Source organism: Culex quinquefasciatus, chromosome 1, assembly GCF_015732765.1.
Source record: "Culex quinquefasciatus strain JHB chromosome 1, VPISU_Cqui_1.0_pri_paternal, whole genome shotgun sequence".
Lineage (NCBI taxonomy): Eukaryota > Metazoa > Arthropoda > Insecta > Diptera > Culicidae > Culex > Culex quinquefasciatus.
Genome location: NC_051861.1, coordinates 50,453,704 through 50,481,291, shown reverse-complemented (window position 1 = coordinate 50,481,291; position 27,588 = coordinate 50,453,704). Strand labels below are relative to the sequence as shown.

Genomic DNA, 27,588 nt, shown 5'->3' with positions numbered 1-27,588 from the left:
CATCCAAGGACTCCTGGAGTTAAGATCTACGAGTCTACCGTCGTAACAAACAAGAGGTCATCGGCTTTTGACCCCGGATCATGTGCGTATAGCATCAGTGGATATGGTAGACTACTATATAAATGTGTTGGGCTCTCTGGAGTTAAGATCTACGAGTCTACCGCCGTAACAAAAAAGAGGTCGCCGTTTGGCTAAAGTGGTAAGCAAGGACTTTTATTCATCGTTCAAACTTAAATATTTCGATAACTTTACATTGATTGTAGATCTTAACTCCAGGAGTCCTTGGATGACCATGTACATCCCATTACATTCATATAGTAGTCTACCATATCCACTGATGCTATACTCACATGATCCGGGGTCAAAATCCGACGACCTCTTGCTTGTTATGGCAGTAGACTCGTAGATCTTAACTGCAGGGAGTCCTTGGATGACCATGTACATCCCATTACATTCATATAGTAGTCTACCATATCCACTGATGCTATACGCACATGATCCGGGGTCAAAATCCGACGACCTCTTGCTTGTTACGGCGGTAGACTCATAGATCTTAACTCCAGGGAGTCCTTGGATGACCATGGACATCCCATTACATTCATATAGTAGTCTACCATATCCACTGATGCTATACTCACATGATCCGGGGTCAAAATCCGACGACCTCTTGCTTGTTACGGCGGTAGACTCGTAGATCTTAACTCCAGGGAGTCCTTGGATGACCATGTACATCCCATTACATTCATATAGTAGTCTACCATATCCACTGATGCTATACGCACATAATCCGGGGTCAAAATCCGACGACCTCTTGCTTGTTACGGCGGTAGACTCATAGATCTTAACTCCAGGGAGTCCTTGGATGACCATGGACATCCCATTACATTCATATAGTAGTCTACCATATCCACTGATGCTATACGCACATGATCCGGGGTCAAAATCCGATGACCTCTTGCTTGTTACGGCGGTAGACTCATAGATCTTAACTCCAGGGAGTCCTTGGATGACCATGTACATCCCATTACATTCATATAGTAGTCTACCATATCCACTGATGCTATACTCACATGATCCGGGGTCAAAATCCGACGACCTCTTGCTTGTTATGGCAGTAGACTCGTAGATCTTAACTCCAGGGAGTCCTTGGATGACCATGTACATCCCATTACATTCATATAGTAGTCTACCATATCCACTGATGCTATACGCACATGATCCGGGGTCAAAATCCGACGACCTCTTGCTTGTTACGGCGGTAGACTCATAGATCTTAACTCCAGGGAGTCCTTGGATGACCATGGACATCCCATTACATTCATATAGTAGTCTACCATATCCACTGATGCTATACTCACATGATCCGGGGTCAAAATCCGACGACCTCTTGCTTGTTACGGCGGTAGACTCGTAGATCTTAACTCCAGGGAGTCCTTGGATGACCATGTACATCCCATTACATTCATATAGTAGTCTACCATATCCACTGATGCTATACGCACATAATCCGGGGTCAAAATCCGACGACCTCTTGCTTGTTACGGCGGTAGACTCATAGATCTTAACTCCAGGGAGTCCTTGGATGACCATGGACATCCCATTACATTCATATAGTAGTCTACCATATCCACTGGTGCTATACGCACATGATCCGGGGTCAAAATCCGACGACCTCTTGCTTGTTACGGCGGTAGACTCGTAGATCTTAACTCCAGGGAGTCCTTGGATGACCATGTACATCCCATTACATTCATATAGTAGTCTACCATATCCACTGATGCTATACTCACATGATCCGGGGTCAAAATCCGACGACCTCTTGCTTGTTACGGCAGTAGACTCGTAGATCTTAACTCCAGGGAGTCCTTGGATGACCATGTACATCCCATTACATTCATATAGTAGTCTACCATATCCACTGATGCTATACGCACATAATCCGGGGTCAAAATCCGACGACCTCTTGCTTGTTACGGCGGTAGACTCATAGATCTTAACTCTAGGAGTCCTTGGATTACCATGGACATCCTGAAGTACCCATAGACCTTTGAGAAACATAAAATTTCAGTAAACAAATATATTTAAAAAAAATGTTTTTCAAGTATTTTAATTTTAAACTTTTAATATTTATTTTTATAATCGTACAAAAAATGCTAGCTGTGGACCCCCCGAACTTGACAATTTTTTATACATTTGTATTGGTTGTTTCCGTTGTGCTTAAAGGAAATGGCTATGCACCAGGCGCCTCCATATTTTTGTAGATGGCTCATATAGTTGGGAGGAGACGCAAGTTTTTTTTAAATTGTTCGATTTTTTTATGTTAAAAAATTTACCAGCTTCTCGTCAGTCCGCGTGGACATAAAATCAAATTCTGTCGATTGCATCGGATTCGGGGATGCCTTTTCTCTGAGGAACCGATGAGATATCGTCAATCCCTTGACACAAGTTTTGTTTTGTCGAGTAGTGTAATAGTTTTAGTGGTACGCAATTGAGACAAGCTAACAAGTTGCAAATACATAAACAAATAGTAACAAAATAACTGCATTAGGAGAAGAAGTGTCAGTAGAAGTGGCGAAAACAGCAGCAGCAAAGACAAACAGAAATAGCATCAGATCGTTTTTGAGCCCCATTCCGGGAGTTTTTGTAGTTTGTTGAATTAATGTGACTTTAATCGTGATATGGTCAACTGCAATAACGGGAGTATTTGTTAAATAAAGTACAATTGAAATCACAGTTGTTCAATCCGTTGATTCTGCAAAAAACTATACAACGAATTTAGAGTTTAAAAAAACATATTATAAATGTTCTCAACATGTGCTTAGTCTAAAATTTATGTATTTGCCTTTTCCATTGAATTTGTAAAGGAATAATTTATAAACTATGAGTAAAAAAAGTTATTGAAAACAGCAGTTGACATATTTGAAAGAAAATACAGATTAAACGAAACGAGCTGAAACCAGAAACCTAAAATAACAAACCAACTTTTTTGCGATGAAAACTAATGTTACTGATGTTAAAAATAATCTTAACAAAAAAAAAAACGGAAAGATTTTCTTAGAAATTATTGTATTTCATTTCAAATCGAAATAAATATTTGATGTAGAATTTTTCGAATGGGAATAAAAAGTGAGGGATAGAAGGGAAAATGCAATGCGGAATAAACTCAAATCAGTTTCCGTTCTGCGATATAGTTGCTCAATCGTTCACGATTAATTCTCAAATGAATACTGATGATGAGTACATGGCTGGATGGGCTAACAAAATTTACAATACATATTGCACACTGATTGATGTTACGTTCCAGTTTTAAAAGTCATATTCGATGATGTTATATCTGTTTGTCTGTGCTAGAATATCGATAGCGAACTGTGGCAGGCACACGGCGTTGCACAAGTACCTTCTGGTAGATTGAGTACAGTGTCGGCAACACTTGGTAACCCCACTGAGACTGGGACGCGTACTTTTCGGTGGTGAATTGGCCACCGGAACTTCCACCAGTATTACCACTCGCATGCTGTTGAAGTTGCTGTTGTTGCTGTTGCTGTTGCTGCTGGGGGTCGCGTTCGTCGTTGTTTAAATTCAAATAGGCCGTTAGCGGACGATTTTTAGCATAATTATCATTGAGTGGATCGTTGGCAAAAAGGGGAGAGGCAATGCCTGGCAGTGCATTTGCTGAGTAAGGATTTATAGAGGAATAGGGGGACTCTTTTTGAACCGGTCGAGGCATGTAACGATTGTGGTAATAGCTGGTGAAGCTGAGGTCAGCGTCTCGATGGCCAGCCCCACCGCCCAGGAGTAGGGAACGAACGTCCACAAATGATGGGTACGACTCGTGATGATTTTTGTGATAGTACAGTTGTTGATGAAGATGATTAGACGAACTGAGGCCAGCGGTAGCTGTCTGCCCGGGGGATGACAGCATTGCTTTTCCCTGATAGCCGAATGGTTTGCCTCCGTTGTAGCTGGACGCGTGCTGTATTTTTTTGCGTTTTTTTTAGGTCATTGATGAGCAAGATGAGCGAATTGTTGGAAGCACACAGTTTGTTGTAATAGTTAAATGAATGATGATGATTTTGATTGATGTGAGTAATTTTTATCGATGAAACGAAACAAAACGCGTGAAAGACAAATCACATTTTAGTACACGGATAATGTAGTTCAATTTTGGTGGATTATTTTTTGTTGATGATAGGGAAGTTTTGTACAAAAGTTTTCTCGATATGTGCAAAAATAGGTGATCATGTGATATTGAGCAGCGTGGTAAGGCAAAATTGTGTGTTAAACATCTGGCGAAGGTACAACATTTGTTCCAACTTTTTGATTTAACAATTTTAATTTACATAAATTAACAAAAATTGAAAAAAGTGATTATCCCATGGGTAACGTAAGGTAGGGAAGGTAGAAGCTCCCCAGTAACGCGTGCAATATGAGTTTTGCAATGTATTATGTATTTATTAGGGTGGCACAACAAAACTTTTGCTAAAATTCAAGGACTTGTTCTTGTGTACGAATCCTGAGCATGAGCTAGATAGAATGCAACAGGAGCTCTCTGGAGCTCACTAACATTGCAATTTTTAAGGGGATTTAACTCGCAACATATGTTTGTCGATTATTTTCAAAGCAGTAAAACGAAAATATTTTCAGCACGAGTCGTACATTTATCCAACGAAGTTAACGAACGATGAAATGGCATACTTTTCTCTACCAAAAACAACAAAATCGAAACTATACTTTTCGAAAAAAAAATACCTTTCAATACCATTGCTGAAAAGATGAACTTTTCAGCCCTAATATCGGAAAGCAATTTTTTCATTTATTATTTACTTAATTGAATGAATGTTTGACATAGAATTCCATTGAAAAGCGTTTTTCGGAATTGCAAAAAATTTTGTAAGCAATTTTTATGTATGTATGTATGATCCCCATACCCGCAGACAACTTGGTCCCGAAACACATGTGAAGCGCTAGGTGAACAATTCGATCATCTTTTACTCCGTAATCTGTACACCCACGTGCATAAGTTTTTTTGCACGAATTTTAATGCTACACATACCGGCGCATAGATCAAAATGGTTTCCCTCTTCCCTACCCAAGCACCGGAAATTTGTAGCGGGTGTAGGGACACTAACTGCAAAAAATGTAGTAAACAATTTGTTGCAAAACTTGTTTTTTTTTCAGCACTCGTCGTATTTAAAATATGCACGACTCGTGCTGAAAAAACTTCTTTTTGCAACTTGTTGCATAAACTACTATAAGCAAACCGACGCCTAACTTTTGAATTCTATTTTTAGAGATGAAATTAAGAACCAAATTGTGACGGGAAAACATAATTGCAATAATCAATGTTTACTTGGTTGGAACAGCCGTTCAGACTTCAGATTTCACTCGTTCGATTCATTTCAAAACATATTCAAAGGGTGATTTCGGTATTGCCAAAAATGTTATATGATTTGCTCGAAACTCGTTCCCTATTTCTTTTTTCAGCACTTGTCGTGTTTCTGTATGAATTGTGCTGAAAAAATATTCTTTTTGCACCTTATTGCATAAACTCGTATATGTTTTAGTATCCATTTAAGAGCTGGAAAATTCAACTATTAAGCTAAACTTTTGATGTTTTGGAATTTGACACTTATGTTGACTGCAACTTAATTTGTCAGCACTCGTCATGTTATTCCAACTCGGTAAATCTCCATAGATTAATGCAAAATTCGTGCTGAATAAAAAAACCTTTTGCAACTAGTTGGATAAATTATTGGGTCATTCTCCGCCAACTCACAAAGCAGTTGCCCCGAATGCTGTATGTAACTTTGTCTTAAGGGGCCTTAAGGCCTTTTGTCCCTGATTACGGATCCGAGCTCCATTTTTTGACATCTCGTGACGGAGGGGCAGTACGACTAGAGACCCTAAATAGGGAGACTGGTCTAAGCTGGCTAAATCGATCTGGCAACGTATGTTTTGAGCTTGGCAACACTGATAAGTTTTGCTGGGCGTAAAGGCAAATGCTCGTTTGGATACGTCAAACTCGTGTCTGTTTGGGTACGTCAAATTCACTTCGACCAGTCTCCCTATTAAGGATCTCTAAGTACGACCCCTCCCATTTTTGAACTATCGAAAAAAGACGTGTTTTAAAATAATTTGCAGCTTGAAATGGTGATGGTTTGGCAATTTTATGTCAGAGGGACTTTTGTGTAAAATACGCCCGATTTGATGTCGTGCTCAAAATTCCGAAAAAAACGTAATATTCATCAACAAAAAAAAAAACCGAAATGGTTTAAACAATTTTGGGACATGTCATTTTATGAGATTTTTTTTTTCGAATCTGCAATATCCCAGATAGGTAATTTTTTGATTTAGAACAAAAATTTTCATTTTATTTTTTTTGCAAATTTTGCAGGGTTATTTCTTAGAGTGTAACAATGATTTACAAAGTTGTATGGCAGACAATTGCAAACGTTTTGATGTAACCATCAAGGAGCTATTACACTACGGCAAACAAACAAACTCGCACTTTTTGACAGTTAGCCAATTTGCCTGCATTTGTTTGTACTAGAGCGTCCAATTTCCCGGGGTTACAAATTTCCCGGGAAACGGGAAATTTTCAGCCAATTTCCCGAGAAATCCCGGGAATTCCCGGGAAATTTTAAATTTATTGAAAATTGTTATGATCTTGGTTTTAATTAATATTATGGTTTAAATAAGTGTGAATATCAATTAACAGCTTGACTGCATGTAAAAAATCATTCAACTACAAGAAAATGTATTTTGGTATTTTTTTAATGAAGAATTTCAAATTTGCCTCTGTGACCAGTTTATTGAAATGAGAAAAAAAAACATGCAGAAATTATGTTTTTCATGACCAATACTCGTTTCAGCTCTTGAACAAATGGTAAAACTTTTTAGTGTTTGTTTTTACTCCAAACAAACCAATGTTTTCAAACATTTGAAGCTTGCTTTGAATATATATTTTTGCATTTTTTGAGAACAAACAAAAGAATGTAATTTTTCAATGATTTGTTTTGTATTATTATGCAACATGATTTAAATTATACGATAAATTAACATCATTCCACAAAAAGTCTACAATTTTTTCACATTTAACCCTCTAACCTGTAGTTGCACTAGTGCTCCATAATTCTTTTACTTCAAATTGTAATTTCTTTAGTGCTAGGTATTCAACCAATTGAATTAATTCTTTTTGCTCAAATTCGATTTTCATCTCATTTAATCATGGTAGACAAAAAACGCAAACAAATCTCAATTAAAATTTAGAGATACGGAGTTATTATTGTTTTGATGAAATAACATCAATCTGTTGAATGCTTACTTAATTGTAATAATTTAATACTCATTAAGCAAGATCTTTTCCTAGTTGCTCAAAAAATTAATATTATCAGTTATAATTCTGATATCATAATTTCTGATAATCTGATTAATTATATATAAACCAAACAATACATTGAATTGAACAAAATCATGTTGATTTTGTTCATTTATAATTTTTTCAGAGCATTTTCAAAAAATAGTTCCAAAAATTTAAGAAAATGTATACTTCCGCTTGAATTTCGGGAATTACGAGAAATATTTTTTTTCGGGAAATCCCGGGAATTCCCGGGACGGGAAATTGGACGCTCTAGTTTGTACAAACATCAGCCTGCATACATTTTGCCTTGTTTGCGAGTTTGCCGTAAAGAAGTTTGCGAGTTTGGCAAACTGTCAAACACGAAAAAGTGCGAGTTTGTTTGTTTGTTTGCGGTAGTGTAATGGCTCCTTCACAAATTATCGCTTTTTTACGACAAAAAATTTGAAGTGTTGATCGTCGTTGATCATGGGCGTTCTTTGTCACTCGCGATAGACACGAACGACAAAACAAAACGAAACAAAAATGCTCGAATTCTGTATCAGGGACAAAAATTACCCTTTAGGACAAAGTTTCATACAAATCGAAGAGCGGTCGGTTCAACCGTTTCCGATTTCGTGTGAGTTGGTTGGGAAATAGGTATTCAGTTAACTTGATTGATGTAGTCAAATTTAAGCAAACAAACTTGAAATACTTGATTTTGAAAAAGGGGTTTACTGTTTTCAATTCGAATTTTTAAATCAAACTTTTGTATTAATGTTGTACCTTCGGAGCTACAAAAATCGTAATGTAAAACTTTGTTCTTGAAGCGCACGTGTGTGTCTAGTGGTCTGATGGGTGATCTGCTGCTATCTCATTCGGGACCTGTTTTTTTCAATTCTACTGTGAACAGAACAGCACACACCTCACACGATCACTAACTTTTCACTCTCTTTTGTACGACTGCTGGGAACGAAAAACGCTAATTTGCTCCTTTGGACAGGTGTCAAAAATTATTACTCTTCCAGAGTGGGTGGTTAAAATTATAAATGGTGAAGCCTTTTTTTTCTCTTTCGTTTTATTTTTTCGTCAGAAAGAATAATTTCAAGGTGGGTATTGGGGAAATAAATGTAAGCTTACCTTTTTGTTGTATGTGTAGTAATTAAAAGTCTTCAGATATGTTCCCAACGATAGAATGTTGCATTTTTGACACAATTCGTTTGATTTTTGCTGCATCAGTTCTAGGATGTAGAGGAAGTCCTCCGCAACATAGTGGTCTTCCTCTAGGAAAACCACCAGACCTAAAAAATACACTTTGTTATTGAGTGTATTATTTTGAAAGGTTAAAGGTTTTACCCGTGTGATATTTGGTAACTTCTAGCTGATCAAAGACTCGATTTGCCTTCCACCACCAGTGGTGCTTGGTTTGGGTAAATTTTGCTTCCCGGTAGTGACCATACAGATCTGGATGTAAAGCGTTGTTACATTTCCGTAACAGTGCTCTGAAAATGTGGAAGAATTATACATAAAATCAATTCTCAAAAGAGACCTTCGAACAGGTGTAACCTTCAGCCATTAATGAAAAATTTAAACCCAAATCAATTAGCAAACCAATCAATCAGCTTAAGGGACCGGAGAACGGTTGATTTATTCAACGGCTGCAACCACCGCGAGACCATCGATTCGTTATGTGTCAAGGATTTTTTTCAGAGCTACAACCATGACCGACGTCTGTATAGTGAGTTGCATAGAAGGAAATTATTGAAGTTGTTAGGAATCGATTAAAAACCCAATACATTTAAGTGCTCTTCCCTGTACTTCCCTGTGCATAGCATTGCTGATTTAGGCCAAGAACCCGGTCTGTCTGACCCATAAAAAAGAAATTATCTTAAATTTTAAGTTTGATTTTGGTTGAAATTGAGTGAAAACGTCACTTTTGAAAATTAAACTAAAACTATAATACAATTGTACAATGTTACCATTTATCGTATAAAAATTACCAAATAGCATTTTTTCCTAAATGCCAAAAAATTAAGTGCGACAAGAAAGCACAACATGGGCGACCTGGATGAGCTCGAGGTTCAAAAGAGGTAAGACTGCTAAATAATCACAATAATGCCATAAAAGCTAGTTTATCCCTCGTGCGGTACGGTCAATACTGGGGTTTAAAGTTTTTCTTTTGGCAGATGCCGGCACCGGAAATCAGCATAGAAAAGAGCACAGAGGAGAGAAAACTTTTAGCCAAGGCGAAATTGCTGTCCCACTTCTTTGGTTTTCACACAAGAACCGTATCAAATGAATTGGAAGTTTAATTCGTTTTCCGTCGTACAAGTTCTGCGAGATTTCTATTGAATCCATGACTAACATAAAACCAATCGATAGCTTCAGATCACAAGCAGGCAATTAGACAGTTGAAGATAAATCGTAGGTGTGGAAATTGCTTGACCCTAGCCGAATCAAAAGGTTCAAAACCAAGAGAATAAAGTTTTATACTCACTGTTCTTTTTTGATGTCCCTCGGGCAATCTCCGGGATCTGCTCCAGGAAACTCGTTTGGATGAGTTTGTATTGAGAAAGGATAAAAAATCTGAGGCAAAAAACAAAAACAAAAAGGAAACGCAATTAAATGATCAAATTCAACTCTTTCGTGCACACAACGAGTCATACCTGCATAACCTTACAAAAGTCTATACTCTGCACTAAGTCGTTGATGTCGTCGTCAAAATGGTCATGCGAAAAGACCAGCAACGTCCGGGAAATGTCTTTTGCTTGCGCCAAGCTAACAATTAAATGTCGTAAATAGGTTATCCTTTTGTGTACCTGGAGATAAAAGGGACAAGACAAAGCGAAAATTAATATTTGATCACCAGGATGGGGGGTTTCTTCGTTTGTTCGAAGAATTAGTTTATTTTTTATCCCGCAAGAAGCTAGGATAACGGTAATATTTCGGAAAATGGCTCAAATCCAACATTTTTGCCATCCTCACTGAGAAAAAGCTATAGAATCTCACGTCAAACTACGCAAAATAATTTATTTTATTCTCCGAATATTCTCATATGATAGGCAGGTTAAGGATTTGGTCATAGTTCAATGAAATTCGCTGATTTCGACTTTTTAAAAACATAAAAACCGATTTCGACTGTTTTAAAAACTTCCTATAGCAATTTTTTACATGATTTTCGATGAAAATACTTTTCAGAAGCTGTAATTTAATGTCAAAGGTGTCAAAATTAAATACCCAGTGGAATTGGGTCCTAAAATGAAGCTTAGATTGCTGATATTATTGTTTACAGCGATAAAGCTTTTTTTTTGAGTACAATGACCCTTTGTACGACCACAAAGAGTTTAAAATGGATTTTTAAATCAATTTTGAAAAATTAACCTCGCGGTCCTTCTTGACAGAAAAGCTCCTACTTGACAGCTCGTTCCAAGGGGACCATAGTTGATCCATTGAAAATATGTTGTCTTGACAAAAAAATTGCATTAAAATGAAAAAAAGTGATCAGAAATGGTTTTTAATAGTGTTTTTTAGCGTTGTACATAAAAATTGACAAAGGGCTTTAGTACCCAATTACACCTTCTCAATGAGGGATACATTTTGATGATGTAACAACCTTATCTAAAATTTTGTGAAGGAAAATGAACTTAAAAAAATCGAAGGTCCAGTGTAGTTATATGGATAAAATTACTCTATAAAAGTAAGACAGGCACCAACCTAATGGTGGATTGAGTAATGCTTCTTTGTAATAAAATGATGACAGAAAATTATGAATAGCTTGGCGTTCTAATAAAATGTTCAACAAAGTACATTCTAAGCTAAGACTTGCTACCATAAACAAGGATAAAGCCGATGGGAAACTAGCGCCAGAAAGTCCTACACTAGCGAGTAGTTTCAGCTGGTGTTACTCAGGGCATAAAAGTTTTATGGGTGCTTTCAAACATATGCTGCTGGCCCTTTGGATGTTTACCATAGCAGAGCAATATAAAATGCATACAAAGTTGTGATTCGCACTATTAAAAAAAAAAAAACAGTACTTTATGAGCGAAATTAGTTTATGTGCACTCGAGATGATAAAGAAAAACACGGAAATATCTCCTGCCAAACTGATATTCATCAAAATTCAAGTTTTTTTTTTCAAATTAAAGTGGCAAGCCGTTAATTAACATGAATAAAAATTTAGCTTTAATTCAACTAAAACTGATTATATTCAGACCTTAATAAGACTAAACGAAAGTCATCACCAAAAAAGGGCTCTGCCTTTGAAGCATGGGAGATCCTTTTTATCTCGCTGTCAGTTTGATTACAGATTCCATAATCATGCCCTCGAACTGGACGTCGGAAAAAGGACTCGACCGATTGGGTCTGGGCCTGGGACTTTTTTTGTGTCCCTTTGGGCTTAAATTATTCATTTACTCCGGCCTGTACATAATTGATTGGGATTGATATAGGATGGTTGGGTTTGCCATTATGCCAGAATGAACAAGGGCAAATAAAACTAATGGGAAGTGATTAAGTGAAACATAGCTAGCACCTCCTCTCGTCATGATGTCAACATGAATGCTGCATTTTCAATTGAGTTTTTCTAGCTTCACGAAAAATAACTTGACGTTCTGCATTCAATAAAACAGTAATTTATCTTTATAAAATTTCGCATTAATCAACATGTTCCATCCAACATCTCCTTTAAAAAAAACATCAAGGAAAAAAAAAATGCAGATGGGACAAACAAGGACTATCATTGTCTTTTTTGTCATCCTAGCGATAAAGCCAGCGGCTTTATCACCAACCTGTCAAAGGTTGTCATGTGAGAAGCTAAAGTTCATGAACATAATGGAATCAGATAACAGGACTGTGCGCTGTTCTTATATCTTTGATGAAGCACACCCTTCGATACATAATTCTAAGGGATAACGGGCAACAATGGTGATGATGTTTGAAATTTAGAATGAAAACGCAACAAGCAAGTTTTTGTCTACTTCAAAAAGATTGATTGAGCCATTTTTCAGAGGAGAAGCGAATGATGGTTTCGAACGTTGGTCTGAAATAAATAATCAATAACAAACATTTCTCAGCAATCTTTTGAAAAAGACAAAAAATGATGGTTTTTTTAAATTATAAATGTTGATACTAAAAATATACTATTTGTTTTAAATGAATTCTAATCGATGACCAAAATGTTTAACCTTTAAACCATTGTGCAACGATGCTGAAATGTGGGGCTGATATCAAATATTGATACCTGACCATCCATGTCAGTGTACTAGTGGAGAAAGCTTACACAAGGGTTGGGTGCTCTTTTAGTGATTCTGAGAGGCAAAATGCAGTTTGTTCAGCTAGTGCATTGTTTCCAAAGTCAAGTGCTATCCATTGTATTGTGTTTCTTAAGTGGTTTAAATAAGAGAATTTGAGGACAATAAACTATTAATAAACCAAACCAGATTGAATGCCTTAAAAAAGAGTACAGAACCAACTTGACGGCACGCGTTCAACTGTTTATTTTCTGTTAATAGCAACGCAGTGAAACAAAAGTCTAGAAATGGTATGTTTTCCAACGAAAGCTAAAAAAGCCGACACCAATTAAATGAGTGAAATTTTGGTTACCGAAACAGGCCGGGCCCGCCTTTTCAAGAACTCGGTCAATGGGATTCGAGGATAGCAGGTTTATTTTCGATTTTTTCATTCGACTGCATCGTGTAGTCGCGCAGGTTGGCAAAATTATGCTGTGTGTTCCTATCGACAACTGATGCACACATAAAACTGATGTATCTTTTCTATGGAAAATTGATTGTTGATTAAACATGAAAAAAAAGTTTTTAATCATTTCATATCACGTTACAGCTGACAGATTCATCAACAATGCTTGGTGATTGATGAATTGAAAATAAGCAAGTGAATAATCTATTCCATTATGTTAATCGGGCGTGACATTCGTTTATTATGGAAATAACGAACCCCTCAGTCACGACAACAAAACCATCATACGTTCTAGGTTATGGAAGAAACAATCAGCAACAGTTATTGATTCAGGAAGGCTGAATTTCTATAATGCGATCTAATAAATCTGCCACGAGCTTCTGCGAAGGTCACAACAGTAAATATGTCTGGACAAAATTTGGCAAAATGAGTAATACTGTTATTTTTATGGCCACTATAAACTATTCCAAATCATGTTGGAATTATGCTAAACCATTGCATAGTGGGAAAAAGGGCTCAAAAAATTACCGCAACATGATTTCGCGCAAACCATCGATTGCTATAGAGCAGTTCTCTAGGATTTCGGTCATTCGATTTTTTTTTGTATTTTTTAATCCGGCTAAAACTTTTTTGGTGCCTTCCGTATGCCCAAAGAAGCCATTTTGCATCATTAGTTTGTCTATATAATTTTCCATACAAATTTGGCAGCTGTCCATACAAAAATGATGCATGAAAATTCAAAAATCTGTATCTTTTGAAGAAATTTTTTGATCGATTTGGTGTCTTCGGCAAAGTTGTAGGTATGGATACGGACTACACTGGAAAAAAATGATACACGGTAAACAAAATTTGGTGATTTTTTATTTAACTTTTTATCACTAAAACTTGATTTGCAAAAAAAAACACTATTTTTTTTTATATGTTTTAGAGGACATAAAATGCCAACTTTTCAGAAATTTCCAGGTTGTGCAAAAAAAATCATTGAGCGAGTTACTGATTTTTTCAAAAAATCGAAACATTGGTCGCAAAAATTTTTCAACTTCATTTTTCGATGTAAAATCAAATTTGCAATCAAAAAGAACTTTAGTGAAATTTTGATAAAGTGCACCGTTTTCAGGTTAAATCCATATTTAGGTAATTTTTTTGGAAATAGCCGCAGTTTTTCATTTTTTGAAATTAATGCACATGTTTGCCCAGTTTTGAAAAAAATATTTTTGAAAATCTGAGAAGATTCTCTAAATTTTGCTTCTTCGGACTTTGTTGATACGACCTTTAGTTGCTGAGATATTGCAATGCAAAGGTTTAAAAACATGAAAATTGATGTTTTCTGAGTCTCACCCAAACAGCCCACCATTTTTCAATGTCGATATCTCAGCAACTAATGGTCCGATTTTCAATGTTAATATATGAAACATTTGTGAACAATATTTTCAAAATTTTCAAATCAAGACAAACAATTCAAAAGGGCTAAACATTCAATATTACGCCCTTTTGAATTGTTAGTCTTGATTTGAAAATTTTGAAAATATTGTTTTCGAAAAGATCGGAAAATTTGTTTTGATTTTTTGAAAAAAATCAGTATTGATTCAAAAGTTCATAACTCGCTCAATGTTATTTTGCACAACCTGGAAATTTCTGAAAAGTTGGCATTTTATGTCCTCTATAACATCATAAAATAAAAAAAATAAAAATAGTGTTTTTTTGCAAATCAAGTTTTAGTGATAAAAAGTTATATAAAAAAATCACCAAATTTTTTTTACCGTGTATCATTTTTTTCCAGTGTAGTCCATATCCATACCTACAACTTTGCCGAAGACACGAAATCGATCAAAAAATTCCATCAAAAGATACAGATTTTTGAATTTTCATACATCATTTTTGTACAGCTGCCAAATTTGTATGGAAAATTATATGGACAAACTAATGATGCAAAATGGCTTCTTTGGGCATACCAAAGGCACCAAAAAAGTTTCAGTCGGATTAAAAAATACAAAAATTAAAATTGAAGAAAAAAGACCGATTTTGTAGAGAATTGCTCATACACCAAAATCTTCGTTTTGGCAAGGAGGCAAAAATACGTCTAAAAATACTCCCGATCCAAAACCAAGAAGTTTGATACGTCGCACGACTAGTTTATGCTGTTTCAAACTGCGGTTTCGGATGTGGTCACCGGAGATCGGTGGAACCGGTTCCGATGGGTCCTATGGGAGCGTTCTTTTATTGCGTAACGCGAAAAATCGGACTTCTAGACCCCCTCCCCCCCCCCCTCGTAACAACATTTCCATACAAATTTTAAAAATTTTGTATGGAGCGTAACACGGCCCCCGACCCCCCCTCCCCCCTACTGCGTTACGTAATAAAAGAACGCTCCCTATGGTCCTTAATATTATTCTAGAATTGTTTTGCATTACTATTCATGGTTTGCGCGAAATCATGTTGCGGTAATTTTTTGGGCCATTTTTTCACACTGTGTATCGAGTCGGGGTAATTTTATCGTTTCAAATTGGCTTTTACCTAACCTGCAAAAGAAAAGCTTGGAGCTTAGATTTGCAATCGGCTTAGGTTAGGTAAAATTAAATGTTCCTTTCTCCGACCTTCCACCGTTGTCGTAGTGAAAATTTCATAATTGATTTCTTCGTTGTTTCAAGTCGAGCCGAAACTTTTTTTCATTTTTTAACGGAGTCAGGGCCGTAGCCAGGATTTTTGTTCGGGGGGGGGCTTGGGTGCAAAAATTCAAAGAGTACAGAAACCAGCCAATTATTTTTACTATCACTTGGTTTATGGTATAATTATTAAGATGAATTGTAAAATTGTAAAATAATGTATGCAAAAAGGTTTAAAAAGATTTTCTTCTTAAGTTTTCAATGTCTTTATTGAAGAAACTCCTTCGTCAAAAGTTTCTTTTTAATCATACAGCTAGTTTGTATTAAAGGAGTAGAGAAGAAAGTGTTTTTTACATTTTCTTGAATTGTTTAATTGTAATTGAATTTCGTGATAAACTGTCGCTAAATTTAAAATATACATAACCTGAATAAAAATTTTGAAACAAAAAATCCTTCAAAAATATCGATTTATCTAACCATAAGTATGATATTTTTGTACTTTATACTGAGAGAAAAACCCACGAACAAACTGGTAAATTTGAACTATCAAATTTCAAACCGTCTGGATTTACATTTTCAGCTGTGTGATCACTGTGATGGTTTATCTGACAAATTTGTTTCAGAATTTGAGGATTTAAAAAATTACAAAAAAACATCAGATCTTAATTAAAGGTAATTTTTAAATAAAATTTCAATGTATCGTTTCAGTGTTGCTTATCTTTGAAATTAAAAAAAAATTAAAATAAATTTTCCGATCGAATAAACGGTTAAATTTCAACCAACGAGTATCAAAAATGCTTAAAGACATTCTTATCCAGTGATATCCAGAGTCAACATATTTTAAAGTCCATGAATTCATAGAAATAATTGATTTTTGTATCGGCAAAAAATTAAATGTACAGTGCTTCGAAGTGCTTATTTCATTAAAACGCAAAAATAACATTATCAAATTTATTGAAACTAGTGTACAAACTGTTTAACAAGTAATTTCAATGAAAATGATATAACAGCAACTTCAATCAAAGTTTGTATTGTTCTTTATCGTGTAAGGACTAAGAACCATTGGAAATTGGTCCATTAGTTCCTGAGACACATCTTCTTGAAATAAAAAATAAACTTGTACGATAAAAAATATAAATGCGAACACGATTAACAAATTAAAATCTTCAATTTACTTATTTCTTTATTTTGAAATGACTTTTGACAGTTTTGACAGTTTGACTGAATTATTTTTTAAAATAATCGTTGATAACCAATATGATTTTAAAAGGTAAAGGAGGAAAATAACGTAAAAGTGAATTGGTTGTGCTGGTTATAGAAAGCCTTTCTGTATCTTTCTGAACAAAAACAAAAACACAAATGAAATAATTTTTGGATTTCTGAGATTTAACTAATAAAAATTATGTTGAATAATATAGAATTGTAACCATTTATTAGAATCGATGTTTATTCAAGAAATATCTTGACTCTGGGAACAAAATCCTGCACATTTTATGGTTTAGAAATTTTATATTCGAGAAACCTTGCTAAATTAAAAGTAAAGAAAACTTTATGTAAGGATTCATAAATCAATTAGATTTTTCCTGTAAATCTAATCTTAGTCTGCACTAGAATTCAAACATAAAAATATTTGAAGCATCAAAAAATTAAGATTAAAACAAATATTTAATGAAATGTTTGAATATTTTTTATTGAATATCTTTATTTTGAAATGATTAAAATTTATTTTTATAAAAAATCAGGATTTTTAGCATTAATTATTTAATTATTTTTATAGTTTTTGTTATTTTGCAATTTCTGATTTTTGTAAAATTATCATGTGTTTATTGTAATCTTAAATTTATGATGTTTTAAAAGTAAAGAAAACTTTATGTAAGAATTCCTCAACCAAGTAGATTATTCCTGTAAATCTAATCTTAGTATGAATTTTGCTACAAGAACCATATTTTACATTCAAATGAAAATAAAAAAAAAATGTCCTGTATACGGAGACTCTTAAAACTCCATCCAAAAATGCTCAAGAAACAGCCAAGAAAAGATTTACGGAAAGATTTTGCTTTATCGGTACGCAGCTGAAAAGGAACAGAAAAAACGGCTTTGGATATTTCTTCGGGTGCAATATGTGTTGATGAGATTTTTATTTGTTTATTTGAATGCGACTGATAATAACGTGTGAAAAAATGTATTCGCTAAAATAATATTGAAGAATTGCCACATGAAGCTGGCTGTCAAAATGCTGAATCTTTAAATGCCGAATATGTTAAGAATGGATTTTGTTTTTTGCTCAGAATTAAGTTTAAAATAAGAGAAAAGTCATTACAATAATCAATGGGACAATAATGGTATTTTTAAAATTTTGATATTTTTTTATTTATAATTATTTTATTTATGTTTTAGTTTTTGTTTTTCGTTCTATTGATATTTTTTTAATTATTATGTTTAATTGTTATTATACATTTTGTGATTTTTTTATTATTGTTATTTTTGATTTCTGGCTTTTCTTTGTCTCATACCAAAATATTTGAAATCTAAAATTTAGAAATTTAAAAGCAGTAAAATTTTTAAATTCTCAATTAGACCGTTGCAATCATTATTCTGAACTTTATGTTACTAAACTCTGGCCAAAGTCGACAGGGTAGAGCAAACAATGAAAAATATAAAAATTTAAATTACAAGCCATTGGTTTATCATTTTAAAAGTGTTTCAAAACCTCACTTTAAATCAGTACAGTTGTTTTGCATCATTAGTTTTCAAAATATCTAGTTGCTGGCGAAAAGCTTTTTCGTGAAAAAACTTGCCGCTGTTCAACGAAATGTTACAAACATTTTAAATATTTTTAAACGAGCCCAAACATGTCGTACATGATTATCAATGCAGAAAAAACATTTCAAATTTGTTGTCACTGCTCCTAAAAGGACTTAATCGAAATAAGTTATGAATACAAAAATAACTGTTTTCAGTTGATTAGACTTCCATTTTCATTGAAGCTGTGAGGCTATTTAAAAAAATATTGCATTTGCCCTCTGCCCCTTTTGAAAGGGTGGCAACATAAACTTTGGAAAATATTTACAATGAAATACAATAATAAAGAAATTTTAAAATCTTCATAATGGAAATTCTAATCCATAAAATCCAAAAATTTGAAATGAAAAAGTTTAAAAATGAATTATTTATCAGAAATTTAACAATTTGAAAATGATGTTTAATTAATTTAATTGCAGAGTTTTTGAATCCAAGCTTTAATTTTCTTTTTTTTACATTTTGAATATTTTTATCATTTTAAGTCTTGCTTCAAAATCGCAAGCTCATGCACCAAGCGAAAATTAGTTGATAATAAGGATTCACTTTGTTGATCTTTCGATTTTGATATATTAAATAAAAATTGGAGAGTGGCCACGGTGGAAACAAATAAATGTGACCAAAAGTAAGCATTTTGGACGAGTGGTTTCGGGAAATAAAGTAATAAAAAAGTAATAAAATTACACACAGATATTTCTTAAGCATTTTTCTTTAAGGTCTCAGATATGTAACTAACCATATTCTAAAAACCAAAAAGATAATATTAGAAGTGTATTTCTGATAACAGTCGAAATTAGATTTTGAAAACAAAATCTGAATTTTGTAGAAATTATGGCATATTTTGAAAAATGTAGAAAAAAACATTTGTTAATAGTATGAAGGTCCTCAAAAATATAAGGGGTTTTAATGCAAATAAAGAAGGGTTATTAATTTTGCAGTTCAAATTCGACAAGCCGATTATCCAAAAGTTCGAAGGACTTCGGATAATCGAATCATGAACAAATTTAAAACGTTTTTTTATTTGCTTGCTTTTAACATCAAATTCGGCATCTGCAACCACATTTGAGTTAGATTTGAACAATATTTCTTGGCCACCATTTTGGCCGCCACTTTGAATCTAAAAATTCTAAATTATTTTATGTTTCTTCAGGGGTCATACTTAAGTTCGAGCCTTCTATCGGATGGGGAAGTAAAACATCGGTCCATTTGCGTAAAAGAGATTTTGGGTGGCTCACCACACATAACCTTCGGACGCCTAGAAATGAGCAGAAACTTGCAACAGAGACCACAAAAGACCAGGAGGTCGTTAAAGTGGATAATTTTTTTTTTACTTATGTTCGACTATCATAATTAAGACAACGAGATTTAAGGATTTTTGCTAAAAAATTATTAGCTTCCAAAATGGCAATTTTGCGCAACTAACAGGTGCATTGCCAGGCAAGCTAGCACAGACATGAGTTTAAAATTAATTATTTCTATGTAGCCCCGGATATTGCTATTTTCGAAGGCTAATAACTTTTAGCAAAAACCCAAAAATAAGGTGTCTTCGGGAAAGTTTTTCCAAATTTAAAGAAGATATGAGTTATGAAAATTGGTAAGAACTGGGTAGTTATTGCGCCTTACACAGGTCAAAAACTGAAACAGTTGCTTTTCTCCATACATTTTGACGATTTTTCGCAAACTTGGTGGTCAGTGGTCATAAAAGCTCAAATTTGGAACTTAGGCTAGTGATCAATCTTTGATTTTAGGGGTAGCCTCAAGAAAGCCCAGATTTGGACCACCCTAACCAATGTATTGCTAAAACTATGGGATAAATGAAATGTTACTGAAGGGAACGATGTTCAAATCTGCAGCTCAATTTTTAAATATTGGATCCATAATCTACGAAAACTGAGCTCGGCAATGGGCAGGAAAATTACTTCGTTTGATCAATCTATTCTTGATTCTCTATCTTACAAATTATTTCTGTGGAGAGAACACACAATCATTGTTTTGAGATTATTTTTAAGGTAGTACACACAATCATTATTTTGAGATTTTTTTAAGGTAGTACAATTTAAAAAAAATGGAAAAATTTCGGGGGGGGCTGCAGCCCGGTAGCCCACCCCCTGGCTACGGGCCTGAACGGAGTTGACAAGTGAAGTTAATCAAATTTCAACTTGTCACATTTCTTAACATTTGCTTATCATTGCTGAGGGGTTTTTTTTTTGTCAAAAATCAATCTTTCACCATTGCTTCGTGATTTTTAAAACAAATTCAGAAAAAATATGTATTTGGTGTAAATGTACCGTGCGTCTCCATAATATTGCCGTTTTTTTCAATGGAGTCACACCGTACTTTATGCTCGCTGAATAAACAAGTTGACGATGGGATTCTTTACTGTATACGATATCGAAAGAAACAAAAAGAGTCGATTCGAGCTCGGTCTCATTTATTAGGCTCGCCTCCAACCCCCATTGCTATAGGTCCTCTCGACCTTACACAATAAATAGCATTATAATGTAGGCGTTTCGGTTGTAGAGCAGCGCGGATAAAAAAAAAAACAACAACATAAACCAGGCCTAAGCAAATTATAAATAGGTAGGCGAATAAAAATGAAAGCTGTAGTTTGGGAAAAGCAACAGAGGAAAGCTCGAACCCTTTCTGAGGGAAATAAAAAAAAGCATGGAAAAAGCGAGCTGTTGCGAAAAATTATTCGCCATTCGTCAACGGGCCACTGAGCCATCTGGGCTGATAAGCTGCTAATCGTGAAGTGTGATTAAGGAACGAGCTAGTACCGGTTGCCTCAAGTATTCAATAAAAGTGTAAAAATGGATGTTATTCAGTTTAAACTGCCAGGAAATTTCAAACCAAAATCGAAAGTTTACCGGGGACGAAAGTGAGTTAATAGTGTGAATCTTCCAAAACGTGGTGTAAAATAATCGTATAAATATTGGCTTTGATTTTTTTGTAACAAATTGTTTGATTTGAGCTGCTGTTGTTCCATTGTTATTTCAAATGATTTTAAGGAATTTCTAGAGAGTGAATAATCTGGAGGAAGTATAGCTGAAAATTTGCTCTAAAGCTGTTTTATGCCACTTGTTAGAAAAAGTTATTGCCATTACAGAGAAAGATGTCTCAAGCCAACCTTTGGTTTCTTAGCAGAGTGCGGACATTTTTCTCTGAATCGGCTATAATATTTAATTTTTAACTACCGAGCGTTAAAAAAAAGAAAAAAAGAAATAACCTTTGTGTACAAACTTAAAGGGTATAGTTTAATTTCATTTAAGAATCAATGATTAAAATTAAAGATTGAATTTGTTATGTGATAACAGCGATTAATACATGAAATCTAACCTGTCAACCCAAGCTTATCCAATCAAGAAATTGGATCAAAAGTTTCAAAACTAATAGGGTAAAAGATCTCGAAATTGCCCAGAACCACAATGTAAATTTTCTCTGTTCCACCTCATAACGTTAATCGACATTGACTTTAAAAGCTCTGTGGACACAAAATTTTAACAATTATTGTTTCAGAATCCAAGGCGATTTCTGTTATTTCGTAAGAATCAAAATTTGCAAACATCACTAGACACACCAACCACTGCCGGCAAGCCGCCGGGTGGCAGCAACCTTGAAGCTATGATTTTAGCGTTCCCTGTCCCAGAACAGTGAAGCGAGAAAAGTTTTTCGATTTATGTTTCAATATAAATTTTTGATGAAAACTGGATAATATCATAGCACGGTGAACCGGTTCGGTATTTGTGTGTGTGAATTTGGATGGTTGACCTTGTGGATTTTAAATTGGAATGCATCTTACAAGAACTGGAAGTCTAATGAAAATGGTTCAAAACATGGTTCTTGACACAAAATTTATTTTTGTTTTGAAAATTTAACGTTTTTGTTTTCCTGTGTTTATGTAATATATTTAGTTCATGTTTAGTTTTGTTCAAACTTGAACGATACACCTGAGTAAACACTAAACTTTTCTCTACAGGAAAAGCCGTGTGTGGGGTACACCGGAAACTCTGTTCACACTGTGCGAAATCGTGCTCCGGAAGTTGCTGCTGCCGGTCGCTCCGCGGCGGAAATTCTGGTCCACCGTCATTGTGAGTTTTGTGCTTGTGTAGCCTGTGTTTGCCTATGCGTTTCATAATAAATTTACTCTATATTTTTGGTGTAGTGAAGTGGTTTTGAAAATTAGATTTATTTAATTTAAGTTTAGTTCTGCAGAGTGCCTTTCAAACTTTTGTTGAATTTCGCATTGATTTTATTATTTAAAGTATGTAACTCGTATGTATCCTGATTTTGTCTGAATGAAATTTGCATGGATTTTTCCGTACAGTCATTTTTCAAAATTAAATCACCGTTTGAAACGTTTTCTCTCTAGTCTCTCCTGCCAAACGAGACTGCCCGCTGTGCTGTTTGGCACCAGGTTTTTTGTCCAGAGGATTTCAACCAACATCTACGCTCAACTGTGAACTACGCTAACCACTGGGCGCTGCTTTCGTCGGAACGATCTCCGACGGGCACAAACATCCGTGTCGGTTCACTAGTTCGGAACAAAATCACCCAACTGCTGCTGGATTTGGACTACTGCAGTAGCAGCGGCAGCGAGTGTCTATTGCCCCTGGGTGGTGACCAGATGGCACATTTTGGCACGGCATCACGGGAACCGTACAAAACTAGTGAAATTTTACCAACCGAACTGAGCCCGCAGGCTTCGACGTGTCGTTGCTACCGCTGCTACCGTTGTATCACTGAGCAATATGGATACCGCCGCTCGCTGATGGCCAGACAACGAGTAGCGACCCCACAATTAATAGTCCTGGGACGGGGACAAATGACGACCCCACGCAGCAGCTGTCCGGTGCAAATTAATGATGTCATTTCCTGTGGCCGTTGCCGGGCAAAGCTGTAATCGCACTTACCTGCACTACTATTATCACAGAATCATTTTGTAACGGACCGAAGATGTCCTCATTCAGGACCGACTGCATCTCGTTGTATCGATGTATCATCCGGAGAATCTCGCTGATGTTTGCCGACCGCTGTGAGCCCTCGTTAGTCCCCACGTGTGTACCGTTCTGTCCTGCAATTGGGAAAATGACAGCAATTTAGCTCAAGTGATTTAGTATTTAAAAACTGTTAAAAAATAAAGATTTTGTTTGCTGTCACAGAAATATTTGAAACTGGTTCAAACTCTTCTATGTTATTCATCCTCAACACTCAATCAACTAAAAAAAGTACCTTTTCCAGGCTTGAGTGATAAGTCATATATGACCCAAAATTCAAGATGCGTTAAAGTAGCGCAATTTTTTTGGGTACCCACAACAATCTTTCCTTAGCACACATTTCGAAGAAAAAATCAGGCCTGATGGGTTTAAGCGAAACGAAAAAAGATGGGTTTAAGCACCTTCACTCAATTAAGTCAAATTATATCGTCGAATAACATTCACAGGAGAAACTTCCACATCAGTGCAAACAGTCTCTTTCTACCATTTTACCGCTAGCACTCTAGGAGCCTAGAGCATTATATATTATTTGCTGTGAAAACATCGTTACTGTACCAAGTGTGTTATCATAGGGTATTTTAACCATTAGTGGACCCCCTAGAAGAAACGAAGCACATTTATCACAAATTTTCAATATTTGAAGCACGGAAGATCATGGGTTCGATTCCCATCTGCTCCAACCTTCTATCGGATGAGAAAGTTAAAAGCCTGCTCCGGTGGAATCGCTGGCGGCGGTTGGACTCGCAATCCAAAGGTCGTCAGTTCGAACCCTGGAGTGGAAGATTCCTTGGTTTGATTGTTTTGTATAACGTCGTAACGTGGTTTGATTTTTTTTGTATAACGTCATGATTCGAATTCCAGGACGCTTCGAAACCCGGATACTTGTTTTATCAATTATTTTGATGTAAGTTCGCATAAACATTGTTAAAACTGCGCTATTTGAAGAATTCTAACATCAACATCAACATTTCAATTATGTTTGGACGCTGTAGACAATGCCAACACAGTTAAATTAAATTAAATTAAAACATGAGTTTACCAAAACTGTGAAACATTTTGCTGAAAGGCGTTCCCGTTCGAAGCACCGGGAAGGCAAAGCAGAAATTTATGGTTCGGATTTTCTTAAATTCTAACATTTTTTTTTTATACAAATTATCGATTGTTATTAAGTTAACAGCTTATTTGATATCTAAAGAATGCCATTCACTAAAATTTCAGCCCAAATTTGTGCGATTCATAAGCAAAATCGAGTGTCCGGAATTCGAGACAAAAGTGTTCGGATTTCGAATCAGCTTTCATCATTGTCCGGGATTCGACAGTCATTTTAATTTTGAAATTCTGATGAAAAAATGTTAGTAATGACATATTTTGAATGAATTTTCTTAAAATTTACTGTTTGTACTACATCCTTATGATATTTCTACATTTCCAACTTATTACATGATTTTTTGCCAGCTAAAACAAAAATGATATACTACTAAGTGTCCGGATTTCGAATCATGACGTTACTGTATTACTGTATTCTGCATGTTAAGTAATTTTCCTCGGGGCCGCATTTACAGAGCGGATTTAGTGGTTAATTCTTAACGTGTTAAGGTTAATGTTAACATTTCATAGGTCGACTTCTCTAAGGTCCAGCTTGTGATGGTACACTACCTGCCCTTTACTAAGCAACCGAATCCAGAAGGGAAAAGATCACCAGTTGTGTTGGTCCGAGCCGAGATTTGAACCCCGAGGTGGAAGCGTTACCACTAGGCTACTTGGCTCGGTCTAACGTTAGTAAACGTTAGTACAATGCAATAAATCGTCGCTAGTGTGTTATCTTTAGGGTTAGTGAAATTTCACGATTTCGCGGACAGCGTGAAATCCGCGAAATTTGTCTTTTTCCGCGAAATCCCGTGAAATTTTATGTTTGCGTGAAAATGTAACGATTTTTCTCAAAATATTGTATTAAACTCAAATAGGAATAAAAATAATCGTAAGAACTACTGTAGAATCAAGTGAGTGAATAACCTTGTTCAATTACTAATATAGGGTTAGTAAATTTTGACAATATATGTTCGCCGACGGTATAAAACTCTTGAAATTTATCAATTTTCTCAATTTTTTTTTCAAATAGCATCATCATCATGATATTTCAACAAAAAAGACTATCTCAAAAAAAAAATTATTAGTTTTCAATTGAAAAGCTTAATTCGAACCATTTGAAGAATTGTTCAGGTTTTTCAGTATTTTAGAAACTTACTAAATTTATTAAAATACTACTCTTTTACTTGAAAGGTATAATTTCAAAAGAAATTAAAATAATTCAGCTTTGTTTTATTCAAAATGAAATAAAGAGTATTTTTTATCTTTGAACCTTTAAATAAAAATTTCTGGGTCGTGTTTAAATAATTTTATTATTAGGGTGGATGATTCTCTTGAAAGTTAAAAATAGCACCTTTTTTGTTTTCTGTTCTAATTTTGAATAAAAATTTCTATTTCGTTACCAATCATATAATTAATTTTTGCCTATTGATTTTAAATTAAGCTTTAGAAAATGGAGATGAAAACCTTAAAAAATATTTTGAATTGACTAATTGTCGCGGAAAATTGAAACTATTTCACTCATTTTGGCTAGACAGGATTGTTGAATCTGATATGATTGACATGAAATTCAATAAAATGTAAACTGATAAATCAGCGAAAATTTTTTAGCATTATAAGTCGAATATTAAAAAACAGTTCAACAAATAATAATACGCATGCTTACATTTTGTTTCAAAATATAAATAGAGCCCATCCATTAACCAGATGGAAACTTTTTTGAAAATAAGGACATTTTTTTGTGCCAAGTTAAAATTTAGCGAGGGTTTTTTAAAGTTTATTGAAGAATAATATTTAATGAAGCTAAAAAGTAGGTACTTTTTGTGATTTAAACATAAGCTTTTCAGAGTTACTTTTACATTTTTCACGTTCCGTGAAATTTGCGTGAAATTTGGTGTTTTGAAATTGAGGTCCCCGTGAAATTTTCTATTTTCGAGCGTGAAAAATCACTAAGCCTAGTTATCTTGTTACACATGCTGTTTTACCTGTAGCTGATTTTACAAGATAGCACAAATGCGTAGTAATTTATTTAATCATTTTCATTTTAATCTCGTGCCAGTAGCACGTGAAAAAAGAAAGTAAAGTTTTACCACATTTCAAAGCAAGTACAGTTCTGACTCGATTATCTGAAGCTTCGATTATCCGAAGTTTTGATGACCGAGTTCGATTATCCGAAGGTTTGTATGGGACTTTGGATAATCGAATCACTAACGAAAATATTAATTCAAGTTTTTGCCCGCCCGTGTGTATTATGGCTTGTGATTTCAATAACATTTGAATGAATAAAGAGGTTGTATACGAACCGGTTTGTTTCAAAATAATGACTCCATTATTGATAGTTTTAATTATATTTACCACCAAACCTTGAAAATTGATTTTCATTTTGATCGTTGTCACGATATATAAATATTTTTCAGGGTATTAATTTTTTTTAAAGCTTAAAGCTTTATCGCTAATGATTTATTCAAAAAACGAACCCGAACCCGAGCATGGGTAAATAACAAGGGAAATGCGTAATAATACCTTTCTCTGGTATCAATACCAATTTTTTGTATTCCTGGACCCTTTAAAATTTGTCTTAAGGATTATGCTAGAGCAAAATGTGGTATCATACAAATTCAAGGTATTGTTTTGATATTGCAAAATTGCTGAATTTGTCAATGGTCGAACACCACATTTTGGTATTCTTTTGGCATTACAGTATTTTATCAAATACCTGTGAAACTATGGGAAAATGTTGACCAATTTTGACAAAATAATTAATTTTGCGGAAATTTCAAGCTTGATTTTAAACATTTTTGATATACTACCCCCTAAAGAAATGACTTGAAATTGTGAAAAAAATTCTTAGTCAGGATGCCACATTTTAGTATTATTTTGTTATTGAAAGTTTCCATTAAATTCCTCTGAAAATATGGGATTTTTTTTTAATTTTGGCGACATTATTAATTTTGCGCTAAAATGACTTAAAACCCAAAAATGATTTTAAATTTTTTTTATATACCCACTTAGATTTTTTTTAAAAACGTTGAAATTTCTCTAAGTCGGGATAACCAAATACTTTGCTAAACAAGTT

The 27,588-nt window shown here is 34.7% G+C and overlaps 2 protein-coding genes across 13 annotated transcripts in view; one reads left to right on the top strand and one right to left on the bottom strand.

Moving 5' to 3' along the window:
* The window catches only part of LOC6035340 (alpha-1,6-mannosyl-glycoprotein 2-beta-N-acetylglucosaminyltransferase), a 74,336-nt gene that overhangs the window by 5,432 nt on the left and 41,316 nt on the right, over positions 1 to 27,588 (bottom strand). For 10 of the 12 annotated variants that reach the window (XM_038248468.1, XM_038248472.1, XM_038248469.1 and 7 more), the window contains 6 exons: positions 23,343 to 23,503; positions 10,003 to 10,155; positions 9,834 to 9,922; positions 8,693 to 8,838; positions 8,477 to 8,637; positions 3,398 to 3,550 (listed from right to left, as the gene is read on the bottom strand). In XM_038248468.1, coding sequence (XP_038104396.1) covers positions 3,398 to 3,550; positions 8,477 to 8,637; positions 8,693 to 8,838; positions 9,834 to 9,922; positions 10,003 to 10,155; positions 23,343 to 23,503 — 863 coding nt within the window. The remainder of the gene's footprint in view (positions 1 to 3,397; positions 3,551 to 8,476; positions 8,638 to 8,692; positions 8,839 to 9,833; positions 9,923 to 10,002; positions 10,156 to 23,342; positions 23,504 to 27,588) is intronic. The other 2 variants (XM_038248473.1, XM_038248474.1) reach the window with 2 other exon arrangements.
* Positions 21,042 to 23,350, top strand: LOC119765157. The gene is made up of 3 exons (XM_038248480.1): positions 21,042 to 21,310; positions 22,409 to 22,520; positions 22,802 to 23,350. The coding sequence occupies exons 1-3, from the start codon at positions 21,243 to 21,245 to the stop codon at positions 23,330 to 23,332; spliced, it is 711 nt and encodes a 236-aa protein (XP_038104408.1). The 5' UTR covers positions 21,042 to 21,242; the 3' UTR covers positions 23,333 to 23,350.

Coding starts and splice junctions, on each gene's coding strand:
- LOC119765157 (XM_038248480.1), top strand. CDS start 21,243: ATGGATGTTATTCAGTTTAAACTGCCAGGAAATTTCAAACCAAAATCG. Junction 21,311..22,408: donor AAAGTTTACCGGGGACGAAA/GTGAGTTAATAG, acceptor TTTTCTCTACAG/GAAAAGCCGTGTGTGGGGTA. Junction 22,521..22,801: donor AATTCTGGTCCACCGTCATT/GTGAGTTTTGTG, acceptor TTTTCTCTCTAG/TCTCTCCTGCCAAACGAGAC.